The sequence below is a fragment of the Parasteatoda tepidariorum genome, chromosome 6 (genome assembly GCF_982258835.1).
Source record: "Parasteatoda tepidariorum strain Cologne lab strain chromosome 6, Ptep-v5.0, whole genome shotgun sequence".
Lineage (NCBI taxonomy): Eukaryota > Metazoa > Arthropoda > Arachnida > Araneae > Theridiidae > Parasteatoda > Parasteatoda tepidariorum.
The window spans coordinates 75330660-75346467 of record NC_141760.1 but is presented as its reverse complement, the minus strand read 5'-3'; the positions used below and the strand labels follow the sequence as shown (position 1 = coordinate 75346467).

The 15808-nt window shown below is 25.6% G+C and overlaps 1 protein-coding gene across 1 annotated transcript; it reads right to left on the bottom strand.

Moving 5' to 3' along the window:
* Positions 1-2116: 2116 nt before the first annotated feature.
* LOC147808151 (uncharacterized) lies at positions 2117-7708 on the bottom strand. The gene is made up of 2 exons (XM_087166652.1): positions 7559-7708; positions 2117-2735 (listed from the first exon to the last, which is right to left on the bottom strand). The coding sequence occupies exons 1-2, from the start codon at positions 7579-7581 to the stop codon at positions 2354-2356; spliced, it is 405 nt and encodes a 134-aa protein (XP_087022778.1). The 5' UTR covers positions 7582-7708; the 3' UTR covers positions 2117-2353.
* Positions 7709-15808: the final 8100 nt, after the last annotated feature.

Genomic DNA, 15808 nt, shown 5'->3' with positions numbered 1-15808 from the left:
ATTGTTCTTGGTTTTCCTTTGTGGTTAAAAATATTATTTACTTTATTAGAATTGCGAAATAAACAAAAACAAATAATTAATATTTAAAAAATACCTTTAATTAAATAATAAAAAATAATAAAATTTTATGAAGCTTACAATTAAGGATACTTTTATATCAAGGCAATTTACCGATTAAACAGTACTTATATTCCATTCCAGATTTACTATTGCTCCTTGGTTCTCCTTTGCCGCTAAAGATATTTTCTTTGTGACAATGTGAAATGAAATAGTTAATAGACATTTATAAAATACTTAAGAAATCTATAACTACCATCAAGGTGAATTAAATTAAGATAACCAACCAAAGAAATGGTTTATCTTTCACCAGCTTTACTGCTAGTTTTATTACTAGTTTTGGAGTGGTGTTTAGTGGTAAAGACAGTACTATTTAAAATTTGTTGCTATGCAACGCAAACTTAAAATGTATTATCAAACAAACTGCCAAGATAGTTTTCCAACGAAATACTTTATGCTCTTTAAGTTTTGCTTGTATTTTTTTCTGTGCTTTTTGTTGGATTTTTTGAAACATTATGACTGCAACATTTTTAAATCATTAAGCACTTTAAAACTATATATGTTCAGAAAAATAAAAACATGGTTGAAAATTACTGATAATTTTTCCTGTAGTTTGCTTTCTTTATTAATATACTATACTAGTATATTTACTATACTAAAAAAAATTTCCAGAATCAAAAATTCAAATATTATACTACATAAAATATGTTTCAATATACCAAATAAAAATTTTTAATTTGAAATATGTATATAAATATCGGCTCAGAAAATTTTCGACCAATTGTATACAATTATTTTGTTACTTAATTTACTTCCTTTAAATGGATTTAAAAGTCGTTATTTTTCATATAATACATTAAAAAAATCATAATAATTTATAAAAAAAATTTGTGTTTGATTGATTTTTCAAAAAGCAAGTTTAACAATAGTGCGCTTTTTTTCTTTTCACTTGTATAGGCCCATAGAAATAAAATTCTATCCAAAACTGCTTTCCAGTTTTTGATCATTTATGCGGCAACCTGCAAATCGCAAATAGAATTTCTTAAATTTAAAGATTTTTCTGTGAATTATTATCCCATGAATTTTCTGTGAATTTCCTTCCATAGCTGTGTGAAACATCTAACCTTTTTAAGGTTTGCATGCTTGTTAATTTCAAAATGTATCAGAAGTACTGAACACTTTATGCAGCATTCAAAATTTACAAGCATTTCATAAACATTTATAGTCAGTTTTGTGTTAAATTTAATTAAACTGTTTAGGTTTTTTTTAGCAATATTAATATTTTAAAACTCACTTCCATTATTCTTTATGAAAAATTATTATATTAATATATTAATTGCTGCATTTTATTACTGAATAAAAAAATTAAAAAACATAAAAACTCAAATCATGGAATTTCTTTTTTTTTCTTTGAATTAACATTTGAAAGAATTTAAATTCTAACTTCTACTGATCAAATTTCCTACACTAGAGTTTAGTGTGAATTGGATAAAGAATTGTTGTATTTTTAAAACGAATAACTTAAAGAGATTCGGATTATTATGAACCTGAGATTTCATTCATTGTTAAATAACAACAAAGCAGTATCAACTCATGGAATGATTTTTCGATGAATACGTAGGATCAAAAAATTCTTCCATTTTTATTCATATAAAATAAACACTAACTTTAACTTGTATATTTTTTTAGGAATTACATGTAACATTAAATAATTCTCAGATTTAAACCTATAACACTGTTGGTTATGGAACATTTTTAAGTTTGATGAGTACTGAAATAATTAACAAACTTCTAAGTAAAGCTGGGGAAATTTATTATTATTACAGTTCTGAATTAACATAATATATTTTAAGCAAAAATTCCTTTAGACTGAATAATCTGTATGTTTAAATGTGGTAAGAATGTTATAATCTCGCGCTAGAAAAGATTAGCTAATAAATTTTTTTCTCGGTAAATGAATAAATACTGCAGTATCAAATCTTGCAAATTAAAAAAAAATGTAAATAAAGCAATAAATCAGAAACAAAATTAATTTTGAAATAACTACAGAACAGAAAAATTTGGAATAAAAAAATTTATTGAAACTTTTAAGAAGAAACCCAACTTACTATACAAATCTGCTTCTATATATTCTTCAATCTAATTCATAAAACATTACTCAAATAACATTTCCCTAATTCATTGCAGAGACCGCGTACTCTTGCTTCCATCGTGTGCAAAGATGGATACGGGATTTGATTGGTGAATTAAAATCGCGTTCGTTAAAATACCTGTTTTACCCATCAATTTTCTGCGTCTATGGTACATCTTTTTTTGCACCAACATCTTTAGGTTTTACCCATTTGTATGGATTAGGCTTTTGCTTTTCTAATTTCTCGAGCAGCAATCGGAAACTGTTGGGTTGCTCGTTCTCCTTGTTCTCGAAGAGCTCTATTTTTCTGGGACCAATGTGTCGGTAGATGCACTTCAGATTTCTGCATGCGGCATTATACTTGCAGGTTGGATGCTGGAAAAGGCACTTTTGACCCATGCGGCACTTCGGAAAAAATCGGCACCTGGGAGTTTGCTGAAGTTTCTCTGTTTCAGGGTCTCTTTTCATACTCTTGCTGTTCTTAGTAGCAATATCTTCAACCGCTTTTCTCTTTATCTGTTGCACAGGTCTAACAGGTGCTGAGATTCTGAAAAAAATATAAACAATTAAATCAAAAAAATAATGTATCAACAATGGTATTATTAAATTATGCTGCAAAAAATTGGCGGTGCGTTTCACTGTAAAAAAAAAATTCGGGACAAAAGTTATATACTGGAAATGTTGTAATAATATATGCTGTAAAATCACTAAATCACCTTAATTAAATAAATGATTCCATAAAATTAATGTGGTTCTGTAAAATAATACATAACATTTTGGAAGGGCCGAAATAGTCTGCTGGCTGGATAGGACGTTGGAACCATGTCCGAGTAGAAGTGAGCTCTATCCCAAAATACTGCTTTTTTTCATTTTTTTTTCTTCAAAAAAACAGGCGCTTGTCTTTTCACCAGATAAGTACTATTATTTCTGAAAATTCAGTTATATCAATAAAAACTTCTATGATAAATGTATGCCTGCATTGTGGTCAGTGCATGCCGAGAGCACCATTCGTACGACCATTCTCCGCGACGCTGAGATTCGAACCTGGGTCATCTCAAAGAGTCCTATATGCTACCAGAGCTCTAGGCGTCTCAGTATGAAAAAAATCTTAAATTATTTTCATCTTAAAAAAGTTCTTGAAATAATATATAAGTGAAAAGAAGTTTAAACTATAGAGGCCTACCAGAATGAAAATGCATTTTAATCAAATGTGCCAAAAATTATATATTAAAGAAATACATTGCTAAAGTATCGATTTAAAAATAAAATTGGATCACAGTTTTATTTATACGATGTTATTATTATTAAATATTTCCTGAAAAATAAGAGCAAGTACTTTTCGATACTTCTCTACTACTTTCTAAAATGATATGAAAGAGAAAGAGTAATTATACGGTAAAGAAAACTGAAAACTGCTTTGCAAATATCCAGAGAAAGTCTGCAATAATAATGGGATTTTTTTACAGTGAGTTGGCAACGGTGAAAAGCAAAAACAGTTTCTTAAACAATGCTTTTTCCCTTAGAAAAATATCTTTTTCCTCAGTTAAGTTAATCCAGTTAATCCTTACAGTGTACGATACATCTTTAAACTTAGGACTCATTATTCACAGACAAATTCGGTGCTAATAGTTCGATGCATCGATGTCTCGTAAAACGTCGATAATTTTAATTTATCGCGAGAACAGTATTTAAAAGATATTCTCACGATATATGAAAAATACGAAAAATGTTAACATAAGCTAAATATTGATAAATATCAACACACGATGAATATCAAAAAATATATGGGCACAATAAATATCCACAAATGATTATATCGTAACAAAATCAGTAAAACCCATCCATGAAGAAGAAAACCTTTTCCTTCACTACAGTATTTCACAGCCTAAGGACATGCTTGGCGCTATTCTTGGAGTACGTGATATATCAGTAAATTAGTGTACATTTTTTACCCCTCTTTTTCACATGTATGATTGAGAAATAACTAATATTGAAAACTTTATTTTTGAAAAAACAAATCGCATATTATATTATTTTATCGTTATCAATTACAATTTATCAAATTAAATTTGACGTAAAATAATATTTTCTGACATAATTGGATCAAAATTTTCTATTTATAAACAGCTGAATTCAAGATTAATGGGACTAAATCTCTTTCTATATTTTAATGGCTCTTAATAATAATTACTAATTTTTTTCAAAAAAGATTCATTAGTAAAAAAAAATTCTATAAGCATTTGACCCATTAATTTTTCAAATGTAAAGAAACTCAATTTTTTAAAAGTAAAAGTGCGTAAAGTAATTACTTTTTTAATATCCATTTTCGCAAATAAAATAAAGAAAGTTTATTCACAAAAAAATATGTGACAAAATTTTAACATTACCACATATTTAAAATAACAAAACTAATTCAGAATTTATTAATTTAAAGGATTCAAAATAGTAAATTCAAACGAATAAATACTAAACCAAATAAAAAGTAATAGCCAACTACTACAGGACTGCCTACTTTTGACTATGACAAAATTATGTTATTCTATACAAATAAAACCAGTGAAAAAAAAATCTTTAAACAAAACTTTTTTTAAGTTAATTAATAAAATTCATATTAAAGGAATAAAAAATTAAATCATGCAATATTTTACTCTTCCCACATATTAAAAATGACTTAATTTTCCTCTAATCCATATCAATAGATGTAATATATTTCGTTCCCTTCATTAGGAAAAACAAAATAGGAAAATCTCAATTTGAATAGGTAATTCCTTCTCTGACAGACAATTTTCATTTAAATAACCTAAGTGCAAAAGAATACAGAAATTGCAGTATAAAAAACTTCTTAATGAATAATTGCTCTCTATTGAAAGCAAATGTCATTTATAATCATTTTAATTATGAAATTTTAAATAAAAAATTCTTCTGGGAGCATTAATAACGAATGATTTCATCAAATAAATCTGACATTAAATTAAAATTGCTTTGTGTCATATTTACTTCGCTGAAAAAAGCATTAAAAGAGAGAGAGGAAGAACTGAAATATTTAAAAGTAATTTCTGTAGCTTCAATACTGAATCAACTGATTCCTGATGCCACAGAATAAAAATTTTTTATAAAATGAATAAATAAATCTTGTAAATAACGAAATACATTTAAGTATTAAACTACAAAAAATTTAATTCAAAAACACTTCGTAGAGTACAATAACAAATCATTTAAACAAAAAATCTTTGCATTAAAATTAAATTACATTATGCCACATTAATTCCTTTTAAAAAATTTTTTAAAAAGGAGAGAGAAAGAACTGAGATTTTTGTCACTTCAATGCAGATTCAGCTAATGCCAGACACCACACCATAAAATAATAAATACTTTAAATAACAAAATACGTAAGAAACTAAAATAAATTTAATTAAAAAACCTCTTCGAGAAGTACTAAAACAAATAATTTACTCAAATATATCTTACATTAAATTTATTTCATTATATCTCATTTACTTTGCTAAAGAAACATATTAAAAGTGAGAGAGGAAGAACTGAGACGTTTAGAGTAATTTATGTCATTTCAAGGCAGAATCAATTGATTCCTGATAACTTGGATTAAAATGTTTTATAAAAATAACTAATAAACACTATAAATAACGAAATATTGTACTCTACGAAATAACAGTGATTAAATAAAAGAAGTTTAATTAAAAAAACTCTTCGTGGAGTACAGAAACAAATAATATAATCAAATAGAGCTTATATTAATTTAAAATTATATTATGATATATAATTATATTATATAAAAGAAGTATTAAAAATAGAGAGGGGAAGGACTGAGATATTTAGAGTAATTTCTGTTACTTCAAAGCAGAGTAAATTGACTCTTAATACCACAGAAAACAATATTTATTACAATATATTCTAAATTACGAAATCCATTTCAGCATTACACTTAATTCAATTAAAAAAATCTCTTCGCAGAGTTCAAGAAGAAATTATTTAGTCAAATCAATCTAATATTAAATGTAAATTGCATTATGTCATATTTACTTTGCTGAAAAGTATTAAAAGTGGCAAGAAATTAGATATTTAGAAAAATTTCTGTCGCTCCAATACAGAATGAACTGATTTCTGATACCACAGAATAAAATATTTTATGAAATAAATTAATAAATACTTGAAATTATGAAATTCATTTCAGCAATTAACTTAGTTAAATAAAATTTTTTAAAAAAAACTGTTTGTTAGGTCAAAAATAAATAATTTAATCAATTAAATCTTATATTTAATCAAAATTACATAATATCACATTTACTTAGCAAGAAAAGGTATTAAAAAAGACAGCAAGGAAAAGCTGAAATATTTAGAGTAATTTCTGGGGCTAAGGAATCAACTGATTTCTGAGAGCACTGCTTAAAATTTATTAATAAACATTTTAAATAACGAAATCCGTAGCATCAATGAACTAAAAACCACTTTCAGAACAAAAACAAATAATTTAATACACTCTATTATATTTATTTTGTTAAAGAAAGTATTACAAAAGAGAGAAGAAATTAGATATAATTTCGGACGTTTTAATGAAAAATCACCTAATTCCTCATAAAACAAAAATATTAAAAAAAATGAGTTTTAATTAACATTAATTATCAAAATACATTGAAGGAAATTAGGTTAATTGAATTTTAATTAAGAAAAACTATTGTTGGAGTTAGGTACTTCAAGGCAGAATTAATTGATTCTTGATACCACAGAACAAAATATATTATAAAATAAATTAATAAATACTTTAAACAGCGAAATTCAGTTCAGCGATAAATTTAATCAAATTAAAAAAAAATATATGCTTCAAAAACAAATTATTTGATCAAATAAAACTTATATTAAATTAAAATTACACTACACATTATTTACTTTCTTTAAAAAATTACTAATAGGAAGAGTGAAAAAAATGAGATTCTTAAAGTAATTTCTGACGTTTCAATGCAGAATCAATTGATTCCTGAAATAATTTTTAAAACAAATAAATAAATACCTTAAATACCCAAAACCATTTCAGCAATAAACTTAATTAAACTTGGAAAAACTTTTGGAGGAGATCAAAAACAAATTATTTAATCAAATAAATCCTACATTGAATTAAAATTACATTAAGTCATATTTTCTTTCCTAGTTTATTTTCAAATATATTCAACAATTTCAAATACTAATTACAAATACTAAAAAATTTCAAATACAAAAACTTATTCAGACACAGATGAACCATAACTATAAGCCACATTTTTTTTTCTAATTAGAACGTATTAAATAAAATGGATATAGAAGAATGAAAAGCCTTAATTAATCAATAAATAAATCAATAAAAAAATAAGGTAAACTTACTTAATATCCTTGAGCAGAGACATCCTAAGAGTTATCCACAAAATCTTGATAAAAAATTCACTACACCAAACTTCAAAATTATAATCAAGTAACTACACTTTTCTTCAAATGTAACTATTAAGGAACTAAGTCACGATCTCACCATACATCACGGAAATGAATACTACAATTTTAAAGTAACAGTTATGTACTTTTGCTGCAACAATAGATAGATACCTCCCATTGGTCAAACCTGGACACTGAATCATAACTATTGTCATTCTTGTCAAGTCATAACCACCCCCCCCCCCCCACACACAGTTCTTTTCATGCAACATGCAAACTATAAGAAATCATTCAGGGTATTATATACTTTGAAGCTCTTATCAATGATAATTACTCTTTGCAAGAATGACATGTCTTTGGGGCCAATTATGCCAAAAGAAAAGTACAAAAAAGCTCAACTAGCATTACAGAATTTTGTCACAATCCTTTAAAATTTAAATATTTCTTTCAAATATTTAAAAAAAACACTTATTATTAGAATTCAATTAAGTAGCATTGAATATTTGTATAAAAATAAAATTAAGTTTTGGATTGTTTCATTGAAGCAATTTATAAATGATATAAGCCTTCAAAAATTTTTTTTCAAATGTACTACCTAAAAGTTTATTCCCAACATTAATATTAGTGTATTAGAGAAATAATTTTTGCAAATAAAATCTTAAAACACCTTCGATTTGATATTATTCACCATCTTATTGAGAATGATCTTTTTTTCTTAATGTCATTAGAAATGTTATTTGTAATATTTAAAGATAGCAAGAAAAGATAGATCAATTTTGAAAAATTAATATTATTTTTATTTTTTAATTTCAATTATTTTTAATTTTAAGTTATTTCAGTTTTCAAAATATATTTTTCTTTGCACTAAAAACGAGGATCTTATGGAAAAAAATGATGTAAAATTTTGAAAATGCTTACGGCAAAGTAAAATTTTTCATTTATATTTTTTATTCTCTTCCAATTTTCTTCTTTTATCGGCGCATTCCATTTTCGCCACGAAAATAACTTTGTGGATAATACTATAGGCTACAAATGATTCAAATAAAATATACAATTCCGAAAATTTTACCCTAGCAACTATATCATTGAAACAATTTAGCTTAATTTCGCAATATTTGACGAAACATGCATAATAAAAACGAAACATAATTAAAAATGTACCAGGTTTCATGCAGTGAACATGAAAAAAAAAGCATTCCAAATATTTTTTATGCAATTGTCAGATTTTCACGCATTATAACTTAAGGGTTTCGTACTCTGACTTTGACTAAGTAAATTAATTAGCGCAAAAAAATAGTTAAGTTTTGAAATCTAACCCAAGTTAACTTTCTTTAAATAACCTCACTTTTTTTAAATTCTATTTAGATTTTTGACTATGAAAATATGGGTCGCTATACAGTTTAAAATATGTTCTTGGAAGTTTCAGTAGGGTGTGCGGTCAAAAGTTTAAATAAGCTAGAGGAAGTGTTAAATGAGAACCAGAAATAAACTGAAGAAATTATAAAAATTCATATAAAACAGAAAACTTTCTTTTCTAAAAATCTTTGAGTTTTACAACGAATTTAATAAGTTCCAATCACACAAAAAAGCGATTGTCTCATTCTTAAAATTGCTTATCTGTTAAAGGAATTCAATGTAAGGAGGGAAAATCAATCACTCCTGTTTCAGTCTCCTGAAGAATATCTTTTATTTTCTCAGAAATGAGTTAAGTTAAATAAAAATTTCTCAGAACAACACCTGCGAATTGACAACCACCCCCATAGGGTAGAAGATTGTTTGAGAAAACATACTTCTTTACATTGTTATGAATCATTGTTATTGTCATATCTCTTATCATGCCTAAGGCCAAAGACACTTTCCATTTATATTAAAGGTACAAAAGGCTGTTTCCTGCTTCAAGAATGAGAAAAATGATTTAGTAATAACCCCCCTGACTGACTCAAATCACCTTTTTCAGTCAAAAGTTATAAAGATGAATTCATGGACAAAGGATTGTAAAATACATACTTTTCTCAATCCAGAATTGTGAAGAATCAGTTTCCTTATCTATCAGAGTAAAGAAAAATCTCCTCTCCATTTTTAAAACTTTTTTTTCTTCCGAGTATGAAATTTGAGTTCCCCTTATTTTATGCCCGTTCTATTATACCTAAAAGCATTATATTTTTAAATAATTTACGGGATTTTGAAAATTAGCTCACAACTGAATTAGCTAGAACTTGAATCGAAAGAGTACAGTGAAAGCTCGATATGACAATTACGGCATGTTTTTTTTTAAAAATGCCTTTTTTTATATGTTATATTGCATGAAAAAGGGCAAAATGGAAGATATATTTTATTTATTTCTAGTATCGGTAAAGAAAATTCAAACACAACTTTCCTTCGATCTTAAATTCTACTTTCAAAGTTAATCTTTTATTTTTTTGTAACATACATACGGGAATAACAATGATCAACTACCTTCCAAAAAGTACTCTTCCTACTTACAAAAGAAAAATGCAGTTTATTGCTATTTTCAATGCTGTTTATTTAAAAAAAAATTGCTATTTTAACAATTAATGTAAGTATTCGCTTTTTACATCAATTTTGCTGAAATAGAAGTTCCATCAGTCATTGTGAAATTTTATAAATAAAAATTTAAACTATATATGAGTTAAATTATATGGCTAAAAAAAAGTACATAATTTTAAAAAATTGTTTTAATATGGAATTAACAAATTTTATAAATATGGACAAAATTTTTAATGCGCTAAGAAAATTCCCGTGATCTAGCGAAATATGCAAACACTAAAATTAATATTGAAGGTCCGACTCTTTCGACTTAACTTTTCAGAATAATGACCGAAAATCTGAAAACAAGTTTTATATATATATATATATATAAAACTTTTTTTCAGAAAATCTGAAAAAAAGTTTTATATATATATATATATATATATATATATATGTATATATATATATATATATATATATATATATATATATATATATATATATATATATATATATATATAAAACTTTTTTTCAGATTTTCGGTCATTATTCTGAAAAGTTAAGTCGAAAGAGTCGGACCTTCAATATTAATTTTAATAATAAGTAAGTTTAATAATAAGTAAAAAAATGCTGGCTTTTTTTCCGGTTTTTTAATTAACATTTTAATTAACATTTCAATTTTTTTTTTTTTAATAAAATGTTGTTTGTTATTTTTTTACTTATTATTTCCCACCCCCTTTTTTTCATATGTCTATAATTATTCTTCATTTTGAACTTATCTAATGAGTGCTGTTTACTTGCAGCTTTAGAGCAAAAAATGATACTTATTGTTTTTCTTAACTTTCTTAGTGTTTTCTTGTATTTATTTTTTTATTATATATATATATATATATATATATATATATATATATATATATATATATATAGTCCCCAAGTTATTATAACTTAATGATTTTAATAATTATTTCCTTTAATTTTAGTTATTTCGTTTAATTTAAGTGCAATATAATTTTTCCTAATTATAGTGATTTTCATCAACATTTTATAAAAAATTTCAGGGAATTTTCAGCTTTTTTGTGTTAAAAGTTTTCATTATTGCTTCAAGTTATTTTCTTATCAGTACAGTCTTAATTAAATTATTCGTTTATATACATTTAAACTATTATTTTATTGAAAATATATTTGTGAATATTAGGATCATATTTGAATTTGTATTATTTTTCAATCGCAACTATGTGCGAAAATTAAATTGTTGCATAAATAATTTCGTAATTTGTAAATATCAGGGAAATCTGTTAATAATCAAAAATAAAGTTTATAAAATCAATGTTCTCACAAAATTTAATAATAATTATTAAAAATGCACATGGATATCGAGAAAAAAGCATTTATATCATTTATTGAAATCGGGAGCCTTATCTCTTTACAGGAAGGGTTTATAAAATGAGAAATTTTTGAAGGAGCCTTTTTAACTTTAAGAGTATGAAACATCAAAACTCAGACTTTCAATAGTTTCGCAGTATATACATTACAGTATAGGTCATGTCCCACAAAAAATTTTATTAATTGGAAATTTTGAAATGAATTTTAAAAAATTTACCTTCTCCCAATATGAGCTGCAATCAAAATCTAGAACTGACTGGGAGGAAGGGGTGACTTACACTTTGCTATCTAGAAAAAAGTCATTATGTTCCGAAATATTATTTTACACTTAATCGAATAAAATATCATCCACGTCGATGCAGTTAATAGATCAGAAGCTATTAAAGCCTTTTTGATTAAATACATTGCTGTGCAGATGAAAATAGTTTTAGATACTGTGAATTTTTTTAGAATTAATTGAATCAAATCAAAGGAATTCAAATGAAATCAAGATCACTTTATTGTTAACAGTTTCAGGAATATTTAATATCTTATTTTGAACATATTCCCTTTTCGATATATCGAATTCCTGAAGCCGAATAAGATTTTAAACTGTAAGACGCATAGTTTGGAAGTAGTTTTATTTTAAACTGCATTAATTTTGATTTGTACCTATTTATATATTTGACATTGCTGTATAAGCACTTAAGTACTTTTGATATTGCTATATAACTACTAAAAGTATTTGTACTATTCATTTTAGTTACCTAGAAAGAAATGTAGAATCGGAAGTAGGTGTAAGTCAAGGCCTTTTTATAAATTAAATCATTTTGACACTTAAAACATCAAAATTATTAATTCCATTAATTTAGTTTTGATCTCTGTCTATTTAGAGAAAAAAATACGTATAATCAAATATATTTATTAGTGTATATGGCAGTGACAAACAAGTCAATATGCATAAGTACAAAACAGTACTTTTTATCAATTAAAAATTTTATAACTTTTGAACAATTACTAATAGTTCTACAAATTTTATTGAGTCTTTATTTGATTCAGCGTGAAAAAACACTTCAAGTTCAAGACCATTTACTTGGATGCAAACAACAGCAATACTGAAAAAAGAGCCAAGAGAAGGTATATCTCTCACATTATATTTAAAAAATATATAAAAGCTAACTAAACGTAAAAAAAAAAATTTCTATTTTACTATTAATCTGCTCTGAGGCGACTGGGGTAAGTATTGGTTTAAAAAAATAAGAGGCATGTTAGAAACACTAGAAAACATAAAAAACGATGACTGGATGAAATGTGTGAGATGACTCCACGCAAAATTTTTAAGTTTTAAAGCCCTTTGCCCAAAATGTGATTTTTTTTTAAAGTGACTGATTAAATCTGCTCATTAAATTTTATTTGCTAGATTTATTGTTACTTGTTTTCAAGATAAAATTTATTCCTTACTGCCTATTTTAAGTTTTTCATATCAACTGCATGAAATGTGTTATTTTCTATAAATTAAATTCATCTCTTTCCATTGCTGTATTAGACGCTCATCTTCCCTCGACATTAAGAGATGATCACTTTTTAAATTTGCTTTCAAACAATTTTTTTCTGATATTTTGTTCTCAATATTTCACTATTTTTCACCCAATATATGTTGAATAAATGTATGAGAATTTGAACTAAGCATAAACATTTCTTCTATCTCTGTTCTTAATATTTTTTTATTTCGATTTGAACTATATCCAAGACCTACCTTATAAAAAGTACTAATTTATAATTGCATTATTTAGTATTCGAATGAAAATATACTCCAAATGCAATGAACTAAAGAGAGAATTGGAACTGCTTATTGCTCAAGTAACATCAGGAAAACATAGTTAAAGTTGAGAAACAGGCAGAAAATGAGAGTTTACTTATTATCAAGCAATCATTCACTTTACTGATCTAAGTTACATAACAATAAGTACTCGTGTTTTAATTAGGTAGGATAATACGCAAATTAACCAGTAATCACTAGTTGCTTTTGTTCCTTATTGACGCATAGTTCTTAATGAGTCTTCTACCCTTGTTGCAAAAAATATATTATTGTCTTGTTGAATAAATGAATGAACATGAAAAATGAGGGTGGGGGAGATCTAACCCCCTCCCAGTTTGTATTGTGAATGTCATACCATGAATAATTAGGAAAAAGTTTTAAAATAGAAGGGGGGAAATAAAGTTCTTTTTGTTTTTAATTTAATAACAAAAATTTTCAACCGATTGTATAAATTTTTTTTGTTACTTAAATTGACTTCGTTTAAATTGATGTAGAAGTCGTTATAACTGATTCGTTTTTATTCTTGATGAAATACATTACGAAAATCATAAAAATTTGTTAAATTTCTATGATTTTCTTAAAATTCCTCTTGATGTTTGACTAATTTTTCAGTAAGCAAGTTTAAAAATAGTGTTTTTTCATTTAATTTTTTGTCTTGCCCCATACAAATAAGAGTGTATCAAAAAAGATATTCCAGTTTTTATTACATTATAAGGAAACCTACAAATCGCAAATAGAATTTCTTAAATTTTATCATTTTTATGAGACTTATTATCCCATAAATTACCAGAGAACTTCTTTATATAGCTGTGTGAAGTATCTAACCTTTTTAGAGTTTGCATGCTTGCTGAACTTCAAAATGTATCAGAGGTACTGAACACTTAATGCAGCATTCAAAATTTACAAGCAACACATTTCATAAACATTTATAGTCAGTTTTGTGTTAAATTTAATGAAACTGTTAAAGTTTTTTTCAGCAATATTAATATTTCAAAACTTGCTATTATTATTCTTTATAAAAAATCATTACATTAAAAGCTGAGTATAAATACTTTTTTTAAAAAAAAATTAAAAAACATAAAAACTCAAATCATGGAATTTTTTTCCCCTTGAAGTAACATTTGAAAAGATTGAAATTTCAACTTCCACTACTCAAATTTCCTACACTAGAGTTTGGTGTGAATTGGATAAGGAATTTTTATACTTTTAAAACAAGTAACTTAAAGAGATTTGGATTATTTGAACCTGAGATTTCATTCATTGTTAAATAACAACAAAGCATAGTATCAACTCATGAAATGATTTTTCGATGAATATGTAAGATTAAAAAATTCTTCCATTTTTATTCATATAAAATAAACACCAACTTTAACTTATGTATTTTTCTAGGAATAATACTATATAGCAATAAATAATTCTCAGATTTAAACTTATAACACTGTTGCATATGTGACATTTTTTAATTTGATGAGTGCTAAGATAAGTAACAAACTTCTATGTAAGGCACGGGAAATTTATTATTATTACAGTTCTGAATTAATATAATATATCCTAAGCAAAAATTCACTAGACTGAATAATCTGTGTGTTTAAATGTGGCAAGAATGTTAATCTCGCGCTAGGAAAGATTAGCTAATAAACTCTTTTCTCGATAAATGAATAAATAGTGCAGTATCAAATCTTGCAATTGGAAAAAAAAATTTCAATAAAGCAATAAATCAGAAACAAAATAAATTTTTAAATAACCACAGAACGAAAGTGATTGATTAATTTTTTTGAAAGTGATTGATTAAATCTGCTCATTAAATTTTATTGGCTAGATTTATTTTTATTTATTTTCAAGATAAAATTCATTCGTTACAGCCTATTTTTAGTTTTTCATATCAACTGTATGAAGTGTGTTATTTTCTAAAAATTAAATTCACTTCTCCCATTGCTGTATTAGGTGATCATCTCCCCTCGACATTAAGAAATGACCACTTTTTTGTTTGCTTTCAAACAATTTTTTTCTGTTATTTTGTTTTCAATATTTCACTATTTTTTGCTCAATATATGTTGAATAAAGGTATGAGAATTTAAAATAAGCATAAGTATTTCTTCTATCTCTATTCTTAATATTTTTATTTTGATTTGAACTATATCCAAGACCTACCCTATAAAAAGTACTAATTTATAATTGCATTATTCAGTATTTGAATTAAAATATACTCCAAATGCAATGAACTAAAAGGAGAATTGAACCTGCTTATTGCTCAAGTAACATCAAGAAAACATCGTTTAATTGTTAAAGTTGAGACAACATCCAGAATAAGAAAGGGTACTAATTATCAAGTGATTATTCAATTTACTGATCTAAGTCAAATAAGAGTAAATACTTGTATTTTATTTCGGTAGGACAATACGCAGAATAATCAGTAATCACTAGTTGCTTTTGTTCCTTATTGACGCATGATTCTTAAAGAGTCTTCTATCCCTGTTGTAAAAAATATAGTTCCTTATTTTTTATTTTGAATGAATGAATAAACATTAAAAATG